The sequence below is a fragment of the Agelaius tricolor genome, unplaced genomic scaffold (assembly GCF_023055355.1).
Source record: "Agelaius tricolor isolate 1412-34295 unplaced genomic scaffold, bAgeTri1.0.p SCAF_15, whole genome shotgun sequence".
Lineage (NCBI taxonomy): Eukaryota > Metazoa > Chordata > Aves > Passeriformes > Icteridae > Agelaius > Agelaius tricolor.
This window is the reverse complement of record NW_027269275.1, coordinates 19,684,214-19,709,775: the sequence shown is the minus strand read 5'-3', so window position 1 is coordinate 19,709,775 and position 25,562 is coordinate 19,684,214. Positions and strand designations below refer to the sequence as shown.

The 25,562-nt window shown below is 56.9% G+C and overlaps 1 protein-coding gene across 6 annotated transcripts; it reads left to right on the top strand.

The window, feature by feature from the left end:
- Positions 1 to 25,222, top strand: KIAA0513 (KIAA0513 ortholog). 6 transcript variants are annotated; one of them, XM_071440803.1, is made up of 14 exons: positions 1 to 104; positions 14,348 to 14,834; positions 15,856 to 15,955; positions 16,424 to 16,497; positions 16,621 to 16,691; positions 17,161 to 17,368; positions 17,759 to 17,799; positions 18,243 to 18,321; positions 18,845 to 18,922; positions 20,406 to 20,435; positions 21,771 to 21,812; positions 22,861 to 22,941; positions 23,199 to 23,293; positions 23,373 to 25,222. In XM_071440803.1, the coding sequence occupies exons 2-14, from the start codon at positions 14,485 to 14,487 to the stop codon at positions 23,420 to 23,422; spliced, it is 1,299 nt and encodes a 432-aa protein (XP_071296904.1). In that variant the 5' UTR covers positions 1 to 104; positions 14,348 to 14,484; the 3' UTR covers positions 23,423 to 25,222. The 6 variants fall into 6 exon arrangements, with proteins under 6 accessions (XP_071296904.1, XP_071296903.1, XP_071296901.1 ...); XM_071440802.1 differs by lacking the exon at positions 1 to 104 and adding an exon at positions 833 to 981; XM_071440800.1 differs by lacking the exon at positions 1 to 104 and adding an exon at positions 8,999 to 9,154.
- The last annotated feature ends 340 nt before the right edge of the window (positions 25,223 to 25,562 follow it).

Genomic DNA, 25,562 nt, shown 5'->3' with positions numbered 1-25,562 from the left:
GCAGTTGTTTGCCTGCGCTCTGGAGCAAACCTGGTTTATCTCTTCCTTGTTCCAGCCCTGCAGGAAAAACCCAGCGATTTCACTGCTGTGGGACCCCCCCTCAGGTCTGTATTTGATTATTTTTCTCTCTCTCTCTCTCTCTTGCAGCAGCAGCACCTGGAGATTGGACTGGAATTCCCAACCCTGGCAGGGCTCAGGATTAAAATCCAGAGGTGCAGGGGAGCTCTGCAGGTTTTAGGGAGGGTGATCTGAGGGCATCTGATTCCTGAATTCGAGGTGTTTTGGAGGCTGGGGAAGTCAGGGGTGTGAGAGCCCATCCTGGCTGCTCCCCCGGGAGGAGGAAACGCTCCTGCACAAACAAGAGGCCCCGAGGAGGAAACACGTCAGGCTGGGGGAAATCCTGACCTCCTCCTGCAGAACTCAGGGCTCTAGGAGAGGATTCAATCCCACAGAAAACCGGGGTTCCTCCCTCCTTCCCTCTCCTGTCCCAAACTCCTGGTTCTGGCTGAGGTGATGCCGCTGCTCTGTGCAGGGCGTGGTGATGCTGCTTTAGTGTGGGGCTTTGGTGGGCAGGAGAAAACCTGAAAACCTTGCTGAGACCCTTCATAAAACATTGATTTCCCCACATGAAGCTGATTTTAGGCATTTTTCAGCCAGCAGCTCCTGGGGGTGATGTCTCACTCCAGCGCTCCCAGCCTCTTGCAGCCCTGCCCAGGTTCAGCTGAGCTTTTCCCTCCCCAAAACTCCTCGAATCGCCCCCTTTGCTTCCACCTTCCCCGGGCCACGGCCGGCACAAGCAGAGGCTTTTCCCACCTCCAGGAAGCAGGATGCCATTAAATCCGAAACAAATTACCTCGTGCATCCGAGCGGGGCTGCTCGGCTGCGTTTTCCTTCCCTAACGATGGAGGCAGAGGGAATTGCAGCACCATTAACTCCTCCTCTCGCCTCCTGCGGGCTGTCAGCGCCTCTCCCCCGTGCCCGGTAAGTGCCTCATCCTCTGGCTCCGATGCTCTGCTGCATCCCTGGAACCTTCTGCGCTGAAAGATCTCCCCCAGCAGCCCGGGAATGCTGCGGGGATCCCAGGGAGCTCAGGAAGGGCCCCCCCAACCCTGGCATCCCTCCTGGTTTTGGAGCCTTTTTTGGGGTTCCTGGTGCAGGGTGAGGTGATGGAGCGGCTGCCGGGCTCCAAAGCTTTTCCAGCCTGGAGGAAAATCAGCTGTGCTGCCAAAAATCTGCTGCTCAGAGGACAAGAAAGGTTATTAAACATCAGGGAGGAGTAAAGCTGCATTTCCCCCAGTTTTTCCCCGTTTTCTCCCCCTGGCTGTGCTGTTTGTGCTGCCCTGGGCCATTCTGGATTTGGGATGGGGCATCCCTGGGGTTACTCCTCGAGCATTTCAGGGTCCCAGCCATAAATCAGGAGCCTCCAGGCCCAGCCTGGCTCAAGGGCAGATTAAACGTGTTCATTCCCTGGGCGTACACGGGGGATTGAGCTTTGGGGGTTTTCATCAGAACTTTGGGGTTTTTATCACAGCTTTGGGGTTTTCATCAGAATTTTGGGGTTTTTATCAGAACTTTGGGGGTTTTCATCAGAGTTTTGGGGTTTTTATCAGAATTTTGGGGTTTTTATCAGAACTTTGGGGGTTTCATCAGAGTTTTGGGGTTTTTATCAGAACTTTGGGGGTTTTCATCAGAGTTTTGGGGTTTTTATCAGAATTTTGGGGTTTTCAGCAGAACCTTGGCGTTTTTATCAGAACTTTGGGGTTTTTATTAAACGTGTTCATTCCCTGGGCAGACCCGGGCAATTTAGCTTTGGGGTTTTCGTCAGAACTTTGGGGTTTTTATCAGAACTTTGGGGTTTTCATCAGAGCTTTGGGGTTTTTATCAGAATTTTGGGGTTTTCATCAGAGCTTTGGGGTTTTCATCAGAGCTTTGGGGTTTTTATCAGAATTTTGGGGTTTTTATCAGAACTTTGGGGTTTTTATCAGAGTGTTGGGGTTTCATCAGAGCTTTGGGCTTTTCATCAGAGCTTTGGGGTTTTTATCAGAACTTTGGGATTTTCATCAGAACTTTGAGGTGTTTATTAAATGTGTTCATTCCCTGGGCAGACCCAGGGAATTAAGCTTTGGGGTTTTCATCAGAGCTTTGGGGTTTTCATCAGAACTTTGGGGTTTTAATCAGAGCTTTGAGGATTTTATCAGAGCTTTGGGGTTTTCATCAGAGCTTTGGGGGTTTTCATCAGAGCTTTGGGGTTCTTATCAGAGCTTTGGGGTTTTCATCAGAACTGTGGAGTTTTCATCAGAGCTTTGGGGTTTTCATCAGACCTTTGAGGTTTCATCAGAGTTTTGGGGTTTTCATCAGGAATTTGGGGCTGAAACAGGTTCGGTTCCTGTCTGGGCTGTGGGATGCATCCCCCCGTGTCCCCCGCCCTTCTGCGGGCGCGGTGACAGCCCCGAGGCGGTGCCGGATCCCTGCTGGCCGCTGCCGCTCCCCGGCAGGACCCGGACAGGTCTTTCCAGTCCCGCCGGGAGCTGCCAGCGGCGGGCGGCACCCGCGGCCAGGGAAAAGCAGCGGGGACACCCCGGCCTCGCCTTGTTTGGCTTTCACTTTGTCACCCGGAGCTGGAATTAATCATTGCTCAGCGGCAGAGGCCGGCGGGAGCGTCCCCGTGTCTGTCCCCGTGTCTGTCCCCGTGTCTGTCCCTGTCCGGCATCGCCGCTGGAAGCTCCAGGGCCAGGAGGTAAAAAGGGAATTTTGGGGTGCCCCGGAGCAGGCTGGGGATGGAGGGGGGCAGGCGGAGCTGCTGGGAGGGAACATCGGGGGCCGGGCTGCAGCAGGGAACGGCAAAAGTTGGGAAATTTGCTGTTTTCGCATTGTTTTGGGTGGTGAGGAGGGCGAGCCCCGGTGAGCAGAGATCCCAGATTGTGGCATCTCTGCTGCAATTGGCAATGGCAAAAAATTCGTCTTTGGAGGCAGCAATTTTTCATTGCAGAGATCCCATCTCTGCTGCAATTGGCAATGGCAGAAAGTTGGAATGGCAAGAGTTGGGAAATTTGCTGTAGTTTGGAAAGTTTTTTGCATTGTTTTGGGTGGTGAGGAGGGCGAGCCCCCGTGAGCAGAGATCCCAGATTGTGGCATCTCTGCTGCTCCTCTCCAGGGGCTCATCCACAGCCCTGTGTGACACATCCATGGCACAGAGTGTCACATCCATCCCCTGCATTGTCCCTGTCCATGCTCTGCAGGATGGCAGTTGCTGCCTCCAAAGATGAATTTGGGAATTCCTGGCTGGGGTTTTACCCAGCATGGGGTGGAGCTTTACACACACACACAGGGAGCTCCAGGAGTCACTGCCGGGGCTGGAAGGGAAATTACAACACACAAAGCACTTGCAGAGAGCCCAGGGGCCTGGCCAGGGGAGCAGCTTGGGGGGGTAAAATCAGAGAATCATGGAATGGTTTGTGTTGAAGGGACCTCAAAGAGCACCTTGTTCTGTGCCACAGCTCAAAATGAGCTTGGTTTGGGTGTGTGTTAAAAAATAGTCATTTAGGGGTGACTGGCACTGCCATCCCATCCTGTTCCATCCCATCCCAACCTGCCCTACCCCATCCCATCCCATCCCATCCCATCCCATCCCATCCCATCCCATCCCATCCCATCCCTCTGACCCCACTGGAAGGAGCTCACCCCATCACAGAGCTGCAGGGCCCTGAGCTGGAGCTGCTTTCCATGCCTGGAGTTATTTCAGTCACTCTTATTATTCTTGTTTATTTGCCTATTAATTTGGAAGATCTTTGGCACAGCCTGGATCCCTCTGGGGCTGTTTTGGCACAGCCTGGATCCCTCTGGGGCTGCTTTGGCACAGCCTGGATCCCTCTGGGGCTCCTCCCCAGCTCCATGTGGATTTACAGGCAGAGCTGGTGGGTGCAGATACCTGGGGATGTTCCTGCACTGAGCTGGATGGATCCAAAGAAGATCCAGGATTATTTGGAGGGGAAGCAGAGGGAAAGGAGCTCCATCCCCACTGCTCCAGCCTGTGCCAGCCTCTCCACCTGTGCCTCCCTTTATAAACACATTCAGCTTTCCTTTTAGGAAAGCTAAACCAGATTTCCTCCTCTGTGTCAAGACTTTCCTGCAGATTCCAGGGAGGCTGAGGGCAATTACAGCATTTCCATCCTCCTGGCTCCTGGCTGAGCTGCTCTGCTGTGCCACACGTGTGGTGGCCGATGTTTGCTGGCCCTGGGGACACAGGGCAGGGTTTTCTCCTCCCTGAAGCAATCACAGAGGCTTGTGGCCGTGGCAGCCTGGGGCAAACCCACAGCTTTGTGTCCTCCCCATGTGGGATCCATCTGTGGGATGGCCCCGGGGAGGGCAGAGCATTCCCAGCCCTGGGCTGAGGTGGGAATGCGGCTCTGGCACCTTCTGGGGGGATATCACACCAAAATAATTCGGTTTGGGGCTGGTTTCCTAACCTGGATCCCAGCTGGGATTTGTGGGGGGAGCTGAAGGGCAGAGCAGGGTTTGTCTCCTCCAGCTCCTCCCTTGTGTTGGGATAAGGTGGAGAAATCTCTGTTTTAAACCAGGAGAACCCAGCAAAGGAGAACTCCTGGCTGTGCCAGGCTGGCCCAGGGGAGGTTTCCCGTGCCCAGGTGGCACACAGGGACTGTGCCAGGGGGATGTGGAGCTGGGGCTGCAGGTCCCTGTCCCCAAACACCGCCACACACGAGGAGAAGGAAGCTCTGGAGTGTGGTGGTGCTCACAGGGGTCTGAGGATGAGGGGAGAGACCAGGATCTGACTCCTTGTTTCACAAGGCTGATTTATTATTTTATGATATATATTACATTAAAACTATACTAAAAGAATAGAAGAAAGGATTTCATCAGAAGGCTGGCTAAGAATAGAAAAAGAAAGAATGATAACAAAGCTGACTGTGATTGGCCATTAATTAGCAACAACCAACATGAGTCCAATCCCAGGTGCACCTGTTGCATTCCACAGCAGCAGATAACCATTGTTTGCATTTTGTTCCTGAGGCTTCTCAGCTTCTCAGGAGGAAAAAATCCCAAGGAAAGGATTTTCCATAGAAGATGTCTGTGACACTGGTGCCTCCTGCATCAGATCTGCAGCCAGCACTGAGAAAAGCCCAGGATTTTCCCAACTGTGGAGCAAACAGGGGTGTTCAGCATGGGAGGGTCCAGCTTAAAGCCACAAACGAGATTGGATTAGGAGGGATTTGCAGAGGGTCAGTGGGGAAGAGCAGCTTACTCAGGTTTCCAGCAGCTGTGTCACAACCAGCCCTGGTGTGGCAACGCTGGGGTTGCATTGTGCTGCCCTTGGGTGCTGGGTTTGAGGGGCCAGGGAGCAGCCAGGAGCTCCCACCAGCTCCAGGAACCCGGGATCTTCCTTGGCTTGGGGGGCTGAGCCGAGTCTTGGAGCCCTGAGATGGTGGAGGGTGAGTTTTTTGGGGGAGCTTGGGTGGTTTCCTGCTATTAATGCAAATTAATTCATCCTGGGGCTGTGCTGGGTGCTGTTGGAGCCTCTGGTTGTCCCTGTCCCTCTCCAGGAGCTTTGGCTCTGGTGGCACAGCCCTGCCCAAGGAGCTGCCCCTCTTTGGGCACGGGGGCAGCCTGGCCCTGGGGGTGACAGGGCCTGGGCTTTGGGGTTTTTATCAGAGCTTTGGGGATTTTATCAGAGATTTGGGGTTTTTATCAGAGCTTTGGGGATTTTAATCAGAGTTTTGGGGATTTTCATCAGAGTTTTGGGGGTTTTCATCAGAGTTTTGGGGTTTTTATCAGAGATTTGGGGGTTTTCATCAGAATTTTGGGGGTTTTTATCAGAGCTTTGGGGTTTTCTCAGAGTTTTGGTGTTTTCATCGGAGTTTTGGTGTTTTCATCAGAGATTTGGAGGTTTTCATCAGAGATTTGGGGGTTTTCATCAGAGATTTGGGGGTTTTCATCAGAGATTTGGGGCTCTTTATCAGAGTTTTGGGCTCTTTATCAGAGTTTTGGGCTCTTTATCAGAGTTTTGGGGTTTTTCATCAGAGTTTTGGGTTTTCATCAGAGCTGTTATCTCGTTCCTCACAGCAGGGCTTTACATCCCAGTGGGAAGTGCAGAGGCAGCTCTGACACCCCTGTGGTGGCTGGGACAGGACCCGAGTGGCAGAGCTGGGCCAGGGCAGGCTCAGGGTGGCTCTCAGGGAAGGTTCTTCCCCCCCGAGGCTGCTGGCACTGCCCAGGTCCCCAGGGATGGGCACAGCCCTGAGGCTGCCAGGGCTCCAGGAGGGTTTGGGCACCCCCAGGCACAGGGTGGGGTTGTTGGGATGGTCCCTGGGGGGGCATTTCCAGCTCAGGACATTCTGGGACTCTGGGATCCCCCTGCCACCAAAGCCCTTCCTGGGTCTGCCCTTGGGCCTGACCCTGCTGCTCAGGGCTGGGAGGCAAAAAATTACCCAATGCTTCAGGAACTTCCACAAAATCTGCTTCCCCTGAGCTGTGAGGGTGCCACCCTGATGGGGACATCGCCCTGTCCCTGATGGGGACATCGCCCTGTCCCAGATGGGGGCCTCTCCTCTCCTTGCTCAGGTGAAGAATTCCCAGGCAGGGCTGTGAGCTGAGGTGGTGGAGGAGGCACAAAACCTCACAGAACCACGGGAATTTTAGGTTTAGGTGGGAAGGGACCTTCAAGCTCACCCAGTTCCACCCCCTGCCATGGCTGCTCCAAGCCCTGGCCAGGAACATCTCCAGGTGCCAGGGATGTGTGTGCTCCCAGGATTCCCACCTGCCATGCTGCAAACCCAGGGTCAGGAGCAGAATAAACAGAATAAAACCAAAGGCCAGGCATCCACGTGGAAACCCAGCCAAGGACTGGAGAGGGGGAGGCACCAAACCCCTCCCCGTGGTGCCATGTCAGAACTGGGGCGTTTTTTCCCTGTCACTTGCAATTCCTGAAGTCTGCCTTAATTATAATAATCACCCTGGGCTCTCAGTCAATTAGGGATGCTCCTGGGTTTCTGCTGAGCTGTGTCACAGGGAGCTGTTCCCTCCATGAGCTGGTGATGATGATGATGATGATGGGTGTGCATGTCCCCAGCGTGGGGATGGAGGGGACAATGAGCAGTTTCACACTAATTACATCCTTAGAGCTCTCCTGACGAGGATGCTCCGTGGCAGGAGTGACTCACCCACCTCCCTCAGCCCTGCCTGCCTCCAGAGCACTGAGAACCACACAAGCTGAGCCTTGGGGCTCTTTTCCAGGGGTGCCCTTGAGCAGCAGAGCTCAGCCTTGGCCAGGCTGTGCCAGGGGTGCTGCATTTCCCACCCCAGCAGTGTTGCCCTGGGTTCACACAGTTTGCTGCTCCAGAGGGGGAGGTTTTTGCTGGCTGCTTTTTGCTCTTCCTGGGGATCAGAGTGGGACTGCAGCTCCTGCCTCCCTGTCCGTGGGGGAGGCTCTGATGCACAGCAAAGGGCTCTGCTCAGGGTTGGGGTGATGCTGGGGTGGGGAGGACGAGCAGGAGCAGGGATCCTGTACTGATATGGGGGTTTCCAGCCTCCTCTGCTCCCCCAAATCCTCAGGGAGATCCCTCTGGGTTAATGTAGGCAGTGCCAGGGTCCTTTTGGGAAGGCTGGCAAGGGCAGAGCTCAGGCCTTGGTGGCCTCCTGTCCAAGCTCGTTTGCTTCTCTTTGTGTCAGAGACTCCCCTTTGTGCAGAGCACCCCAAAATTGCTCCCCCAGGCGTGTGACACCCCCCTGGGGGACATCCCCACTCCCAGGGGCTCAGCCTTGCCCTGTTCCCCATCTCTTGCCATGAAACCCCTGGAGTTTTTCTCCCAAGGCTCGGGGAGAAGCCAGATCCCAGCACAATTCCCCCAAGCTTTGCCCCTGTCCTGGTGCTGCTCCCACCCAGCTCCTCCTCCCCACCGGGGCTTTCCCACCTCTGATCTCACCTGAGACTTTTTCCCCCCCGAGTGGCTCAGCTGGGGAGGGGCAGAGCAGATAATTCACAATGCTCAGGGGGCTGAGTGCTCGTGAGGCCGGAAAACCAGCTAAAGGTGAGGAAAGGGTGAAGAGTCCCCCTTTGGTGGGGATCCTGCTTGTTTTGGTTTAAAATTCCAGATGTCAGGGTGCTGAGGGGCTTGGACAAAGAGTTCTGGGCTGGAGAATCCCCCTTTTATGGGGACCCCACCTCATTCTGGTTAATATTTGGGATATCTGCATGTGCAGGTAGTTAGGCTGGTTTGGGCTGGAGAATCCCCCTTTTATGGGGACCCCACCTTATTTTAGTCAATATTTGGGATATCTGCATGTGCCAGCACTTAGGCTGGTTTGGGCTGGGGAATTTGATGTGAATGATGCCTAATTTTGCTGAATGTCCCAGATATCAGGGTGCACAGGGGCTTGGATGGGCTGGTTTGGGCTGGAGAATTCCCCTTTTCTGGGAACCCCACCTTATTATTTTAAGATATTGGGTTAATATTTGGGATATCTGCATGTGCCAGGACTTTAGGCTGGTCTGGGCTGGAGAATCCCTCTTTAATGAAGACCCCACCTCATTTTCCTTGATATTTTTGCTATCTGCACCTGCAGGGACTTAAGATAATTTGGTCCCCTTTTGATGGGGACCCCACACTAGTTTGGTCAATATTTTGCATATTTGTCTGGGCAGCTACTTTAGGCTGGGGAACTCCTCTCTGATGGGGATCCTACATAATATTTCTCAATATAGGGGGCACAGGGGCCGGTTTTGGGGGAGGCTGGGGATCGCTCCCGGGGTGAAACGCTGGCCAGCACAGCGTGGAGAACTCCTCTCTGATGGGGATCCCACCTAATATTTCTCAATATAGGGGGCACAGGGGCCGGTTTTGGGGGAGGCTGGGGATCGCTCCCGGGGTGAAACGCTGCCCGTGTGCCGCGGGAAGGGCTCTGGGCAGCCAGCACAGCGTGCCCGGCTGGCACCGGGAGCTTTTCCCGGAGCCGGCGCTGAGCGCGCAGCCGCGCGTGGGCACCGGGAGCGCCGGAGCTCCGCACGGAGAGAGGGAGGGAGGGAGGGAAGGAAGGAAGGAGGGACAGCAGCGTCCCCGCGTCCCTGCATCGCCCGTTCCCGGCCTGCCGGATGCTGCCGGGGCAGCGGCGAGCCGAGGCGCTGCGAGGCTGCCGGCTGCAGGTAAAGGAGGAGGGAGGATGAGGATGAGGATGGCGCCGTGACCCCGCCTGGGGACAGGCCTGCGCTTGGCTGGGCTTTAATCCGTTTTCTGGCCCCATATCCCGCTCGGGAGGGGACACCCCGCTTTTTTTTTTTTTTCCAGCTGGTTTTGGGTTCAGCACATCCGGGGGGATGCAGCCATCGTGCCCGGGAAGGGTCCCCGGGCTCCATCCCGGTGTCCCCCCGGGGCTCCATCCCGGTGTCCCCCCGGGCTCCATCCCGGTGTCCCCCCGGGGCTCCATCCCGGTGTCCCCCCGGGGCTCCATCCCGGTGTCCCCCTCCGGCGGGGGCTGGAAGCAGCGTTTCCCATTTCCCATGGGAATGGGGGGCTGAGGGTGGCTGGGGCAGGGAACCCCCCCGCCTCTCCCCGCATGTGCTTTTCGGGGGGATCGTTTCCAAAATACAGCCTGGTACGCCCCCCCCCCCCCCGGCAGGAATTTTTGCCAGGTCAAAATGGGAATTGCAGAATAAGTAGCCCCGTTTTGGGGCTCCCTGGGGATGTGGCCGTGGCCGTGTGGGAGCTGCGCCGCTGGGAAGTGTGAAAGGAGAAACCGCTGCTCGCACAAAAGCCCGGCTTGCGCAGCTCGGGTCTATTCAAGAGACATTTAATTCCCCTCGCAAGCCCGGCAGGATGGGGAGCTGCCATCTGCTGTCTGATGGCAGCGGGGGGAAGGAAAAGGAAAAAGCTCCCCGGGAAGGGAAGCAGGGCAAGCTGGGAGCTCGCCGGGCTCAGATTCCCGGGCAATGGCTCCGGTTTAAGGGCTGGGTGATGGTTTATGAGTGCTCCGTGCGAGCTGAAGCCGGGCTCGGGGAGGGGAAGGATCCGCCTGGGAGGCAGCAGCGCCCCAGGACTGGGGCCGGGAGAGGAGGTGATGCTGGGGAAAAGATCCTCTAGACCTACACGCCAAAAATCCTCCTTCATCAGGGATGGGATCCTGGTGGGGGCTCAGGATGGGCTGGGAGCTGACCCTGGCACGCACCGAGTGTGTGCGCTCTCTGCCCCGGCCGTGCCAGCCCAGCTGGGCACCGCTCTCAGGTACCAACCCCCTGGGATGCAGGGAATTGTTGTAGGGATTGGCAGAGCTGTGGGCAGGGCTGCAGCAGGGCCGTGCCTTGGCCCGGGCACAGCCGGAGCCTCCCCGACAAAGCCGGGAGCGCGTCCCGGCCCCGGGATCTGCGGCGGGGACGGGCCAGCCCAGCCAGGGGGAATTTCGGCTCTCCAAAGCGCCAGGATGTGTTTAAACGAGGAGGTTTGTGTGGTTAAATTCAGCGGGGTGCTTGGGAAGGGGTGAGGGGGGTACCTCCGGATTCAGGGCGCGTTTGGGGCTCTGGCACTGAACGGGTCCGCAGCCCGGAGCCGTGACCCCGTGCCGGCGTGTTCTCCCCGGGGAGGGACACGGGGAACAAGACTGACCAGTTCCCGGCAGGAAACACGCTGTTCCCTGCCGGCACAGGGAGTTTTCCTTGGCAGGCGCTCAGGGTGCCCTGCAGAGCCCGGCCGGGCTGGCACAACCGCGGGCGCGGGGCTGCGCGGTGTCCCCGGGCAGTGCCAGCCCCAGGAGCGGGTGGCACACCCGTGCCAGACCCGTGCCAGACCCGTGCCAGGGCACCGCAACCCCTCGGGCTGGATGGGACAAGGGAGGGTTTCCAGGGAGGGCCGCAGCGTGGAGAGGTGCCAGCACCGAGCAGTGGCGCTCTGCCAGCCCCCGAGCGGCGGTGACACCCTGTGCGTGTCCCAAAAACTCCTCCCAGCGTGTCCCCGGGGCTGCCTCCTCTGCAGGGCATCAGCAGCAGGGCTGGGAGGAGGCAGCAGCGCTCTGCCCCCTTTCCCGCAGGCTGGGAAGGATTTGTGCCCTGGCACAGCTGGCAGAGAGGCGTGGGATGTGTTGGCATCACCTGAGCTGCAGCACGGGGCACAAACCCTGCCCGGGCCGGGGCCAGGTGCTGCCCAGGTGAGCATCCCTCGCCCCCGCACAGCAGCGGGATGCAGGAGCCCCTGGCACGGATGCAGGAGCCCCTGGCATGGATGCAGGAGCCCCTGGCATGGACACGGTGCCAGGGCTCTCTGCAGAGCTCTGGCTCTGTCCAAAGGAGCAGAGTTGTCCCCTCTGTGCTGCCAAGTCCTGCAGGAACATCGGTTGTGGATTTTCCCCTTTCCTGCAGCTGAGTGCCCCCAGGGCTCTCAGAGCTCCTGCACTCTGTGTCTGGGTGCCAGACTGCAGGGCTGAGGCCAGGAGGAGGCAGGCAGAGGTTTCTTTGCTTTAATTACAGTTTTTAGTCATCCCTGACAGCTCCAGGCTGGAGCACTGTCTCGGTGCAGGATGCAGTGAGTGTGGATTGGAGCAGTGTCACCGTGTGGGATGTCACCCACAGCCCGAGCTGATAACAGGGATTATTATTTATCTCAGTTTGTCATCCAGCTCTGGGGAGCAGAGCACTGGGATGGAGAGGCAGGAGAGCTGGGACACAGCTTGACCAAAGCCTGCTCCCCACTGGGATTTCCATTGGATTGGATCCCATTGCCCAGGTGTGAATTGCTGAGGCCCGGAGCAAACCTGACCTCAGCACCTGGAAACAGCCCCGAGGGGAAACTCGGTGCAGGGCTTAGGGATGCTGGGAGATCCAGCCAGGAATGCTGGATTCAAGGGCAGGTCATGGATAAAAGCTGCTTGCACGCATGTGCAGCTGTAGGTGAATCATTCACATCTGCCCCAGCATTTCTTTTTAGTAAAATCAGGCATTTTCCAAAGTTTCAGGCCACCATGGCTTCCTGTGGCATTCCCATACATGGCTTCAGCACATTCATGGATTTTATTTCTGGGCTGGTGCCTCCACTTGTCTGGTTGAGCTTCGTGGTTAAAGTCAGACCTGCTGAGTTTCAGGATGATGCTGAAGCTCATGTTGGATCAAGGCTGCCAAGCAGCCTAAAAATCCCTTTTTATTCCAGAACCCTCATTTACTGTCAGACTTGACCCAGCCAGGCGCTGCCGTGCCTGGGCAGTGCTGGCATGTGCAGCTGAGCTGAGCCCATGAGTGGATGCTGCCAGCTGTGGGACCTGAGGCTCTTGTTTGGAATTTTGGCTCCTCCTCCCCTGGATTTGTTCTGCTGGAGCAATGAGCAGGTTGGGGAGTGGGCACAGGGCTGGTTCTGCAGCTGGTTTTGGGTTTGAAGCTCTTCTGGGCTCTGTGCTGAGAACCTTTGTGGGACCCTAGGCACCCCCAGCAGCTGCCAACACCTTGGGACAGCTTTGGTGGCCTTCACTCAAGGGCAGGGCTTTACCCTGAGCTGGTCAGTGAGGGGTTAAATCTTTCCCACCCCCCTGTGAGCAGGATGCACTGCCTGGGGCTGCTGGGCTGAACTCCAAGTCCTCCTTCCTGTGTGCCACAGCCTCACCACCCCGTGGGGAAGAATTCCTCATTCCCAATGTCCCATCTAACCCTGTCCTCTGGCAGTGGAAGCCATTCCCTGTGTCCTGCCACTCCTTGCCTTCATCCAAAGTCCCTCTGCAGCTCTCCTGGAGCCCCTTTAGATACTGAAAGGGGCTCTGAGCTCTCCCTGGAGCCTTCTCTGCATCGGTGCCAAAGGGACTTTGCAGCTGCTGTGAGAGTAAGAAGGGATGGATGGATGGATCCATGGATAGATCCAAGGATGGATGGATGGATGGATGGATCCATAGATGGATCCATGGATGGATGGAGGTCCCTGCAGCTGGAGGGGTGGTTTGGGATGGGTCACACTGCCGGGGCACAGAGCCAGGCTGCAGCTGGCTGGATCCCTGTGGGAACACTGCCAGTCCCTGCTGTGCTGCAGCCTTGGGCTGCTCCTCTCCCAGGGGCCAAACTCTGCCCAGCTCCTGGAGCTCAGCAGCGTCCCTGCAGCTCCTGGGAGCAGCTTTAGGCGTGTGCCAGGGGCTCAGTGTGAGGGAAGCTGGGACAGAAGCTGCCAGCTGAGGTGGCTGCAGGGGTTCTGCCACCCCAGGTGCCTTTTCTCTCTGTCCCTGCTGTCCCAGCCACTCAAGGAGCTGTATTTCTCTCACTGTCCAGTGCCCCAGAGGGCCCCTGGAGGAGAGGAGGAGGAGGAGGGGGATGCTGCTGAAGAGTGGCTGCTCCTGCAGCCCAGGGGTTGTTTTCCCATGTGCTGTGCTCGGTGAAACACGTCAGATCTGCTTTCAGCTTTGTCTCCTGTTTGTCTGATGAACTGGACATTGGTCCTCTGGGGGATTTTTGCTCTGGGGGTGGTTGCCTGTGTGCTGGGATCAGATCCCTGGAAGGCAGAGGGGCTGTGTCAGTGTTGCTGTCGTGCTGCCCTGGGTTTGCCACTGTCACCTGTGCTGCTGTCCCTGCTCCTGTCCCGGATGCTGCAGTGTGTGCTGGGTTTCAGACACTACAGTTCACCCCCTCCTGGGCCAGAAACACCCTCAGTGAGTACTCTGTGACTCTCTGACACGGGGACAGCTTCAGGGTGGCCTCTTTTGCCTCTTTTTTTTGTTTGCCTCTTTGCCTCTTTTGCTGCATTGCTGTCCAGGATGGGCACGAGCTGGAGCATCCCAGTCCATCTCCATCCCTGGGCTCCCTGTACCTCCTCTGCAGGACCTTTGCAATTTGAGGTGCCAAACCCCTTAACTGCAGTCCAGAGCTCTGCATCCTCATCCCAATCCAGCTCCTGTGGTGCCCAGCATCCCCTTCCCATTCCCAGCTCAGTCAATGTGTGTTAAACTCCAGGATGCTCCACACTGGAGATGATCCCATTTCCCAACGGGGTCAGACAGAGCCCTGAGCACAGAGAGGCCAGGGACAGGAGGATGTCAGGGCTGCCCTGGAGAGCCACCAGTGTCCTGCCAGCTCCTGCCAGCCCAGTTCTGCCCGTCAGGCCACGAGATGTCACATCCCAAATGTGACATATGGAGCTGAGGCTCTGATTGTCCCTTTTGTGGGCTAAAGGATGGAAAACCCTCTCGAGCGGCGCCGACAGCACGTGAGCGTTCCCTGGGATTGCTGATTCACGTGGCTGCTGGAGAGGAGCCAGCTCTGTCTGTCTGTCCCCCAGTGCTGATGGACATCCTGGGGACATTGTGGGTGGTGGCCTTGCCCAAGCTCCATGGTGGTGGCTCCCCGGGGTCCTGTCCTCACTTTTGTCGTCCTTGTGCCTTTCAGATGTGCTGTGGTAACCCCCCCAGGAGGCCCTGCCTGCCTTAGCCAGCTTCCTGCCAGCCATGGCCTCAACGCCCCAGTGAGGGACAAAAGGACAAACAGCAAGTGTCCCCAGCACTGCCACATCCCCTGGGAGAGCCATGGAGGCCCCTCTGGATGTGCCTGTAGGGAACCTCATTGACTTTGACAGCGAAACGCCCGCCTGTGACCCCTCCGAGCCGGCTCCTCCCGCTGTCCCCAGCGACAACGGCCACGCGGGGGATGACAACGGGGACACGGGGGACACGGGGGACGTGGCAGCCGAGGAGAGCGATGCCACCGAGTCCGCAGACAGCGAGAATGACATGGGGGGCTCTCCCCAGCACTGGGGCGGCCCCCGGCGCTCCTCCTCCAACGAGTCCCTCTCCTCTGGCCAGAGCTCGGAGTCGGCGCCGCGGGACGAGCGCCGCGAGTTCATGCGGGGTTACGTGGAGAAGATCTTCACTGGGGGGTGAGTGGGCAGGGACAGGCACATCCCAGGGGATGGGGTGGATCTGGCTGCTCTCCCAGCCCAGGAGCAGCAGTTTGTCCTTCCCCCTCGTGGCGTTGGGGGATGTGGTTTGTGACCGTGTTCGCAGGGATCTGAGGATGAGGGAAGAGACCAGGATCTGACTCCATGTTTCAGAAGGCTGATTTGTTATTTTATGATAGATATTATATTAAAACTATACTAAAAGAATAGAAGAAAGGATTTCATCAGAAGGCTGGCAAAGAATAGAAAAAGAAAGAATGATAACAAGAGCTTGTGTCTCGGACAGAGAGTCTGAGCCAGCTGGGCTGTGATTGGCCATAAATTAGAAACAACCACACGAGACCAATCCCAGATGCACCTGTTGCTTTCCACAGCAGCAGATAACCATTGTTTGCATTTTGTTCCTGAGGCCTCTCAGCTTCTCAGGAGGAAAAATCCCAAGGAAAGGATTTTTCAGAAAATATCATGGCTACAGTGGTTTTTGCCTTGCACTCCTCTCCTGGCCACATCTTCCACCCCCAGCTTCCCTCCCTTCTGTGTCCCCATTGCCATGCCAGGGGCTCACTGTCCCCATCCCCTCTCCCCACTGATGCTCAGGGAAGTGCCAGTGGCTCTCACGTGCCCAGGGGCCCTGTGGCAGCCCCTGGCTGTGCCCCCAGCCCTGCATCCCCCAGCTCTCCGTGGCTCCGTGTCAGGCTGGATGCAGCAAATGGAGCGTGAGGAGCAGCAACAGGGCTTGGTTTTGCTCTGGGGCTCCCTGCCTGTCTCTGGAGCTCAGTTTCTGCTCACGCTGTCCTTGGCTCTTCCCTTCTCCCCCTGCCTTTGGTTTCTCCCCTGCCAGGGAGGGAGAAAAGAGCAGCACAAGGCGAGGGGTGACAAAATGGATTCTCCTCTCCTCCTCTTCCTCTGCCTTCCTCCAGCACCAGGATGCTGATGCCAAGGGGGGGTGCAGGTCACATCCTTGACTTGAACGATGTTTTTTATTCTTTCCCTGTTGCAGAGAGGATTTGGACCAAGAGGAGAAGGCCAGGTTTGGGGAGCTGTGCAGCAGCGAGGACGGGAAGGGCAGGGAGTGGTTTGCGAGATACGTGAGCGCCCAGGTAAGGGCAGTGCTGGGGAGGAGCAGGGATCCTGCCTGGGCTCTGAAACTGCCTCAGGCCAGGGGATTGAATCATCTCCCAGAGAAGCATTTTTGGAAGGCAGGAACTGAAGGAAAGTGAGGAACCACAGCAGAGGGAGACACAGGAGTGAATAAATGCATTTTGAGCAGTTAAACGCACCCTTGGTGCAACGTGGGAGGAAATTCACTCGTTTTATTTAAAATTAAATCCCACCAGCACTCAGACACATCCTATTCCCTAAAAAAACCCCAAACCCAGACAGGCACAACGCTGTCTCTGAGGGGAATCTCAGCCATGAGTGCTCTTTTCCCTGGCCATGGGGGTGGTCCTGGGGGGCTGAGGCTGTCCCTGCGGCTGTGCTGAGCCCTGGGCTCTGTCCCTGCGGCTGTGCTGAGCCCTGGGCTCTGTCCCTGCTGCTGTGCTGAGCCCTGGGCTCTGTCCCTGCAGCGCTGCAACTCCAAGTGTGTCTCAGAGCAGACCTTCTACCGCCTGATGCAGTCCTTCGCCCTCGTGCTCTTTGAGTAAGTCCTGGGGACCCTCTGGGGCTTTGTGGGAACCCCCAAAAGGCCCTGAGGGCAGAGCTCTGTTGGGCTCCCATCAGTGAGGACATTGGGTGTCCTCACTGGGTCTTGCCTCTGTGCCAGGTGTCACCAGATGGACGATTTCAGCCCTGCCAAGAACCTCATGACCATGTGTTTCACCTATTACTACATAGGTAAGGGAGCCTGCACCCCTGGGGAGGCTCTGCTGCTGTGAAATGTGTCCTGTGCGTGGGAAAGGAGTTGGAGGGGTGCCCCAGGTGGAAAAGAGCCCAGAATCCATGCAAACCTGGCAGAGCCCCTCGCTGGGGTGGTGATGCTGCTTTGTCCTCGCTTCCAGCCAGGAATATTTGTGTGTGACAGCCCCCAGGTGATCCCAGCCCCAGGGTGGGATGTGGACACCCCAGCCCAGGAGCACCTTGGTTTATTGTTTGGTGTGCAATGGCTGCTCCTCCACGGGGGGGGGTTGGATTTTCTATCCAAAATGGGAGTGGGGAGGATAAAAATAAAAACCTCCAGGGACTGGGATGGGATCTGGGGTGTCCCCATCTCCTGGTGGTGCATCCTGGAGCTGGATGCAGGTCCCCAGCAGCTGGCAGCACTCAGGGCTCTGTGCCCACTGAGCTCCTGGCACATTTTCCCCAGGGAAGCCTCAGGCCCTGCCCCTGGAGGCCAAGGAGAAGCCCACGGGCAGCATCGACTCGTACCTGAAGTCAGCGAACACCTGGCTGGCTGAGAAGAAGGACATTGCAGAGAGGCTGCTGAAAAACACCTCAGCCAAGACAGAGAATGTCAAGGGCTTCTTTGGGGGCCTGGAGACCAAACTGAAGGGTCCTGGCACCAAAAAGAGCGAGTGGGTACCACTCCCTTGTGGGGCTGGGCTGGCACCATGCCATGACCAGGGGTGTGGGGCCACCACGAGAGCCTGGTCCCATCCTTAGTCACTGTCACCTCATGGTCTGGGAGTCCTGTTTCCCTTGGCCATTGTCCTGATGCCTCCTGATTTGTCTCAGAACCGAGGCAGCCATGGAGTTGTGTGGTTCCAAGCTGGTGATCTTGTGCATCGTCTCTGTACTGAGGGGAGGGATGTCCCTGTTTCACTGCCTCTTTGTCACCTTTCTGGCCCTGGGGATGGTGGCATGGGATCAGGGGGTCTCTCAAACGAGGTTCCCTCTGCCAGGGGGTCATGGGCTGTTGGGGGGGACAGGGTTTTTGGAGTTGACATTGATTTCTTGTGCCACAGAGAAGGTGAAGACAAACCAAAGGAGAAGCTGAAGAAGACAGGTGAGTGCAGCCAGCATCACTGAAATAGGAATAGCCAAGGCACCCCTGGGGAAGGAGAGAGGGGTGGAAATGCTGGAATTCCTTGGGGCTGGGTTTGAAATTCCAGTCACAACTCCCGTTCTGCAAGGATCTTGTCCTCAGTGTCTCAGGCCGCAGAGGTTTTGGCACCCACTGCCCCTGGGCTTTGGTGGTGCATCAGTCTGTGTGCTCCCAGAGCAGCGGCCCCGTCCCTCCAGGATCCTCCTGGGGCATTCCTGCCTTCCTCAGGGCTGAGCCCTGCCCTCCAAGGGCACTCAGAGCTCCTCCTTCCATTGCAGGGATGTGTTTGGTTTGCAATCCATCCCACTGCTCAGCCTCCAGACTGGGAGGGAGCACAAAATCCCCACGTGGGTGGGAAGCTGGGAGTCCCCCGGGTGCTGGTGTGTGACTGTGTGTCCCCACAGTGTCCCTGCAGAGCCCAGAGGAGGAGAAGAAAGGGGAGAAGATCTACCTGTACATGCACCTCAAGCAGCAGCCGATCTGGTAAAGCCCCAGGGCGAGCTGGCTCCTGCCTGGGGAGGGTTTGTCCTGCTGGCCACGTGTCCCCAGTGTTCACCAGTGCCCCTGACAGAGCTGGCCTTGGCTTTGGCACGTCCCTTGTGCTAATGAGAGCGTGTGTGCAGCCACTAAAGGCTGCTCCAGGAATCTGCCAGGTTTGTTTGGCCCACCCTGACCCTTGGGAGGGCTCAGGACAGGCTGAGTGAGACTGGGGAATCCTGGAGTGGTTTGGGTTGGAAGGGACCTTAAATCCCATCCTCCCATCCCATCCCATCCTCCCATCCCATCCTCCCATCCCATCCTCCCATCCCATCCTCCCATCCCATCCTCCCATCCCATCCTCCCATCCCATCATCCCATCCACTGTCCCAGGCTGCTCCAAGCTCTGTCCAACCTGGCCTTGGACAATTCCAGGGATCCAGGGGCAGCCCCAGCTGCTCTGGGCGCTCTGTGGTACCCAATTATAAACCCCAATTAACCATTCCCACCGTTCCCTCCCTCCCTGCAGGCACAACCTCCGTTTCTGGAACGCCGCCTTCTTCGACGCCGTGCACTGCGAGCGCAGGAAGAGGTCCCCCACCACCAGGTAGGACACGTCCCTGTGGGAAAAGGACACCCTGTCTCCCCTCCAGCCCCCCAGGGGGCTCCTCCCAACAGCCCTGAGCTTGTCCAGCCCTGGGGAAATGCTCTGATTTCCATCCCCACTGGAATCCTGCCGGGAGTGCTGGGCAGCGGGCAGTGCTGGTGAGATCTGCAGCCTGGCAGGGCTTTGGGAACAGGAAGGGTTTCTTGCTTGCTGTTGCAGCATTTTTGGAGGAACCAAACCCTAGAGATGTGCCCAGAAATCCCAGCCAGGGCTCAGGCAGCTGGTGCTGAGTTTGCCAGCAGGTCTGGGAGGTGCTCGGTGCAGCCACCAGGATGGAGGGGATGTCCCAGCTGTGCCCAGGAGCAGCCAGCAAGGAGAGAAGCTGGCAATGGTGGCACTGCCAGCCCCCAAATTGGAATAAACCTGCCAGGGATGAGGCTGCTCATGTCAGGGGGTGCAGAAGTGGGTGAGGCACTCACCAAGCTTGTGCCCATCTCTCGCTGCACCCGGAGCTGTGTGAGGGCTCCAGCCTCTCCCTCCTCTCCTGGCAGCAGTTTCCCATTCCCAGCCAGCCCCTCCCGCTGTCTGTGCAGTGCCTGAGGCTCTGAGCTCTCCTTAGAGCCCTGGAGCTGCCCGTTTTCCCCGTTTCAGAGCTCTGCCAGCCCCCTTTGTGTCCCCCCAAACCCCGAGCTGAGCGCAGCAGCCCTGGCTCACAGTCCTGGGATGCTGTGCCAGCCTCAGCTCTCGGATCAATCCCTGTTTTCCCCTTTATTGCTTCCCTTTTTTCCTCCCAAGCAAGCACGGGAAGAGCCTACAGAGCAGCAGTGTGGCCATGACTGCATTTGCTCTGATTAAGCCCCAAATTAGCAGCAGCAAGTGCCTCACAAGGACAGACGCCACCGGCAGCTGCTCCCTGCTCCCAGTGCCTCTCCCAATTAATCTGATGGCTGAGCCTGCCTGGGCTGCAGGAGCAAGCCTGGCTGACAAAGGAGCTTTGGGAGCTGCAGCCTGGAGAATTCTGAGTGTCTCAGGGGGTTGGGAGGTGGTGGTGACCCCCCCGAGTCCTCTGCAGAGGATGCAGAATCCTTACAGGGAGCTGAGGATGGCAATCCCTGCTGGGAGGACGTGGCTGGGGCTGGGTTTGGAATTGCAGGTCGGTCCTTGGCCATGGCAGATGCCCAGAAGATCCATGAGGATGGGGCTGAGGCCACCTCTGTGCTGGGGTGACCAGGACATCTCTGGGGTGGCCGGGCTTTGTCCTCTGCGAGACCTTTGGGGAGGCTTTTCCTCCTCTGGGTGGGGAGGGCAGGGGAGGGGGGAAGGAATCAGAACTAAACTCCTCTTTTTCTCTCTCTTTCCTGTCTCTCTCTGCCTCTAACAACCTTCTTCCATCTCTTCCTCTCTCCGTTCCCCTCCACCCCTCTGTCTTGCATGACCTTTTCACGCGCCACCTTTGTGGGCCCCGTTTCTGCCGCCGCTCCAGAGGGAACACTGGGGAGGAAGAGGAGAAGAGGTGTGTCTGTCCCTGTCCTTCCTTAGTGCCCACAGGCTCCCTTCAGGTCCAGATCCTGCCCTGGGGATGGGGGGATGTGTTTTGGGAGGCTCTGCAAGGCCCTTCCTCCATGGAGGAGGAGGAGGAGCAGCTGCCGGAGGTTGGAGCGTGAGCATCGCCCTCCCCAAGGGCCTGAGGGGTTTAGAGTGGCTCCTCTTTCATGTGGCTCTTAAAAAGGAGCCTGAATGGTTTCAAGCTGTGCTATTTCTCTGGGAACATCCCTCTGGGCAGGTTCTGGGCATGAACTGAGTCTCTTTGTGTAGAAAGCATCTCCCTCTCCTGTCCTTCCTGCTTGCTCCTGGCTTATGCTGCCACTTAGAGGTGCTGGGGATCCTTTGCCAGCTGGAAAAGCTGCTCCTTTTCCATTTTTAATGCACTTTTCTGCTGCCATCCCTTAACGAGATTAAAATTGCAAATGGGGAGGGCTGCATGTCACAATTGGGAGCGTGTCCTCGGGGCCACGAGCTGGGAACAGTCACTGCTCTCTTGGAGTGTGGGGTCTGGGGGCAAATCCCTCCAGGTGATGGCATTAGCAAGAGGATGAGGAGCTTCGGAAGCCTGGCAGTGAATTTTCTGTGTGGCTGAGGAATGTCCTGGCTGAGGGATGCTGTAATTATCACTGCTGGGGTTTGCTGTGTGGGGGGAAACCCTGCTGCTGCTGGGAGAGGAAGGAGTTAATGGAAACTTCTCAGCACTTCCAGGCACAGCAAGGCTTCCCTGGATACCCCAAAATGCAACCCCACAGCCCAGGGGGTTCCTCACCCCTGTTCCTGTCCTGCTGGTGAGGATCAAAGGCTTTGAGTGGAGCCACATGTGGGTTTTCTCCCTTCCCAGGCACGTTACTCTCCAATAATAAGCCAGAAACGTGGCCAGATTTTCTTTTTTTGGGGGCACTTTGATAATGTTTTTTCTCCCTTCTTCCTCCCTCCAAAACATAAAAAGGCAGGAAAAAAAGAGTTACAAACATGCCTTTTCTGTAAGTGAGCCAGTGGGGTCTGTGAAGTTTTGCTTCCAGAAATCAAAGCCCCTTAATTTGATCCTTCCCCTCTCCTTTCAGCCTCTGCATTTGGCTGGGGGTTTTATTTGCTATCCTAAGCTTTATCTGAGAGAAATTACACCTTCTTTTATTTAAAAAAAATCCCCTGAAACATGTTGTGTGCATTTCCAGAGCCCTGTAAACAATGAGCTGCTGGCTGCAGGCTCAGCTCAGCGCTTTGCACATTTGGGTTGGGGTGATTTAGTGGGGACCGGTTCCCTTTGTGGGGTCAGCCTGTCTGACTTCCCATTTTCTTCCAGTTCCAGGCACACTGGGGCTGAGCCAGCCTCTCTGAATTTTGGGTGAGACCCCCTCCATCCCAGTTTCCCCCCAGCACAGCTCCCCCCTCCTGCTTGGTATTCTGGCCAGCTACAAGCGTCCCTTCTTCTCCTGGTGTTCTCCTCTTCCTTCTCCTCCATTTTTCTTCTGCCTATCCCTGTTTTTCCTCGCTTCTCCTCCTCCTTTCCTTGGCTGTAACCTCACCTGGTTCTTGGGAAGGGGCTGGCTTCACCCTGGAGCTGTAGTTTCCCTGGCATGCATGCACCGAGCCCTGCTGCCACCACCCCGAGTGACATCCCTGTGGCACCGAGCCCTGCTGCCACCACCCCGAGTGACATCCCTGTGGCACCGAGCCCTGCTGCCACCACCCCGAGTGACATCCCTGTGGCACAGGCTTGATTCCTGGGCTGGGGACTCTGCCCCTGCCTAGAGCTGGTTGCAAACACTCAGAGCTTTAACCCCTCCACCCCTGAAGGTGCTGCTGCAGCTGCAGGGAGCCAGAGTGGAGCCAGGGCACCCTCAGGGCGCTGCTGGCCCGTGGGGAGGGGTGTGGGAGCTCCTGCCCTGTCCGAGGGGGAGGTATGTCTGGGGAGCACCTTGGCTGGGATTCGGGGAGTTGGAGCCTCGCTGCAGGTGAGGGACAGCTGCCTGGTGTCCCCCTGTCACCCTCCCAGGCTGGGGGGCTTCAGCAGAGCCCTGCTGGGAGGGCCACCCCTGCTTCCTCCTCGTGCACACGGTGGCACTGAAGGTGAGCTCTGTGCTGGAGGGATCAATGACATTTTTAGCTCTTAATCAGGACCTTTCCAGGCAAAGCCAAGGCTAAACAAGGTTTGTTTTTTTTTTTTCCTGGGACATCTCTTGCTTTGCTCCAGGGCAGGAGCTCTGCAGATGGATCCATGTTGTGAGCTCATCCAACACCCAGCACCACAGCCAGGAGCTCTCCTGTGCTCCAAGGGGCTCTGGGTGCTTTCCTGTCCTCCAGCAATGTGGTCCAGGGTGGGAGAAAGCAGGCAGGGGGTGCTGAGGTGACAGTGGTGACAGAGTGGTGCCAGACTGGCTCGTTCCTTGCAGGGAGAAGTGGTGCCACATGACGCAGGAGGAGCGTGACGACAGCCTGCGCTTCAATGAGAACATCACCTTCGGGCAGCTGGGGTGAGCAGGGCACGGGCACCGCCCCTGGGGACACCTCCCAGCTGATCTCCCTCTGGGGACATCCCTTATGGTGCAGAGCATCTTTGAGGCTTCTCCCTGGGACCTGCTCCTGCCCCTTCTGTTGAATACCCCAAGGCACCGAGCTGAGCATCATCCCGGTGCCTGCTGCAAGGGGCTGTGGAGAGGAGGAGGAAGGTGGGGGGAAGAAGGGGCAGCCTGGCCATTCTCTCACCCAGAGCATCTCTGTCCTCCCTCAGCACCTTTATCCACAACATGCTGGCCTTTGGCCTCAACAAGAAGCTCTGCAGTGACTTCCTGAAGAAGCAGGCGACCATCGGCAACTTGGACGAAGGTAGGGGAGAGCCCGGGGGATGGAGCGCGGACGGGATGGTTCAGCAGCCTCCCTGAGCCCTTCTCTCTCTCCTTCCCAGAGCAATACAAGCTGCTCAGTGACCACATCGAGCAGATGGCCCCGGAGTAGCCGCCGGGCAGAGGCGGAGAGACGGCGGCCGGCCAGGTGGGGAGGGAGAGGAGCCCACGCCCGGGGCTACCTGAGACTGCAGCTGGGCTACCTACAAACCAAACCACACACGCGAGCTGCAATACAACCTGCATGATCGTCCATCAAACTCTAGAGCTGCCCCAGGGCAGCCTGTAGACATAGGAGCCAAACAGCCCCCGCCCTCGCCAGACCCTCCCGCCTCTGTTGCCGGAGTAGACGCTCCCAAAAGTGAATTTGGTTGGTTAAAAAGCGAAACAAAACGCAAGGAGAAAGCAGGAAGAGCGTGGCTGTGCAGCCCCCAGGCGCTGTGTGCGCAGCCCCCCATGCTGAGGGCTCTGGTGGCAAATCCAGAGGGATCCGAGGTTGCCTTTCCCTGCTGGAGTCCCCTTGCTGGTGCTGGAGCTGCACCCGGGATGCAGGGAGCACAGGCAGGAGCTGGGGCTGCACCCGGCCACCACCCAGTCAGGCTCTGTGCTGGCTCCAGGGTGCCACCACTGCCTGGGGACATGGGCAGGGCCGTGCTGGGGGCAGAGGTGGGGATGGCAGAGCTCTGGTGCATCCTCCTTGGGAGCTGGAGGGAAATCCTTCCCTTGGGAAACCTTCACTGTGCTGCCTGTGTGGGTTTGTACCTCTGGGCAAAGGGACAGCAGTTTGCTCCATAGCATTAGCCTGGATCAGTAGGAAAAAAGCCATGGCCTTGGGCAGGATGGCAGGCAGAGGCAGAGGAGCTCTGCTTGCCTTGGGAGGAGATGACAAAACCTCATCCCTCTCCCTGCTGCCCTGTCAGTGCCGGGATGCTGCTGCATTGTGACATTTCCCAAAGCCTCCTGGCATCCTGTGGCAGTAGATTCATGTCCTCCTTCCCCAGGCTGCTCCTCTCTGCCCCCTCCTTTGCTCCAGCTGCTCATCCATCAAACCTGAACCAGCCCTGTCCAAAGGACACCTCCTGTTCTGCTCCAGGGGCAGCAGCTCTGTTTTATCCCTTGGACCTTGGCATGGTGTTTGCAGAGAGGCTGGGGCCATGGGGACATTGCTGGGGACATGGGGACATCGCTGCTCCCCTCTGCAAGGAGCAGCCCACAGGGGCAGAAACCCCCAGCCCTGCACAGCCCAGGGTTCAACAGTCTCACCCCAAAAACATCATCCTGAAACACGAGTCCAGGTTTCCAACAATCCATTTTCCCCTGTGCTGCCAGCTGTATCCCATAGGAAATAGCATAAAAGGATAATTTTTCCATGTAGCTCTTGGCTTCTGGTGTCATTTCCAAGCATCAAAGTGATGCTTTTACCTAAGCTGGGCTTCCCTTGCTGCTGGGGATGGGATCCGTACTGGGTCTTGTAGGAAGGACAAATCCAGCACCAATTTTTCCTTGGCCATTCCCAAACCTGGGCAGAGTCACTGGAGAAGGGTTTTTGCTGGGGGCAGGGGCTGATGTTGGTCCCTCATCCCAATAAATCCCTTCCTGCTGGATCAAATGTGCTGTACCATGAGCAGCTCAGCATCCTGGAGCATCCCATCCCCATGGCCTTCCCTGGCTCTGTCTCCACTCAGGTCTTTCCCAAATCCTCCTTCATTTCTTTATTATTATTATTATTATTTTTTCCAACATGAAAAGAAATGTTCAGCGCTGAAGTATATATATATTATTTGCATGTGTATTTTTCTATAAAAACAATTAAAATCCAATAAAAAAATAGCCATGAACCCTCCTTGACTGGGACTGTGTGAAGGATAGGATGTGAGAGAGAGAGATTGGAATAAATTATCTTAGAAATGAATATTTTTGCTCAATTGTTGTTGTGTTTTTTAAGCAGATGGATTTTCTCCCCATTGTTTGACCTCGCTGCTCCCTGGTGCCTCCACCAGCTTCTCCCTTTTGATAATCTATTTTTTAATAGAGAAAAATTGTTGTACCTTTTACAGAGATATTCACATTTGCCCCGGAGCCAGAGAGGCACTTGAAGGAGATTTCATTTTATTTTCTTTTCCCTTGTGCTTTCCATCTCTGCCAGTGGCCTCGGAGCTGATGGCAGAGCTGGGATCTTGTTCTGGCCTCGGGACATTTGATTTCAGTGTATTTAAAAATCAATTACTCAGTATTATCTTATTAAAAGAAAA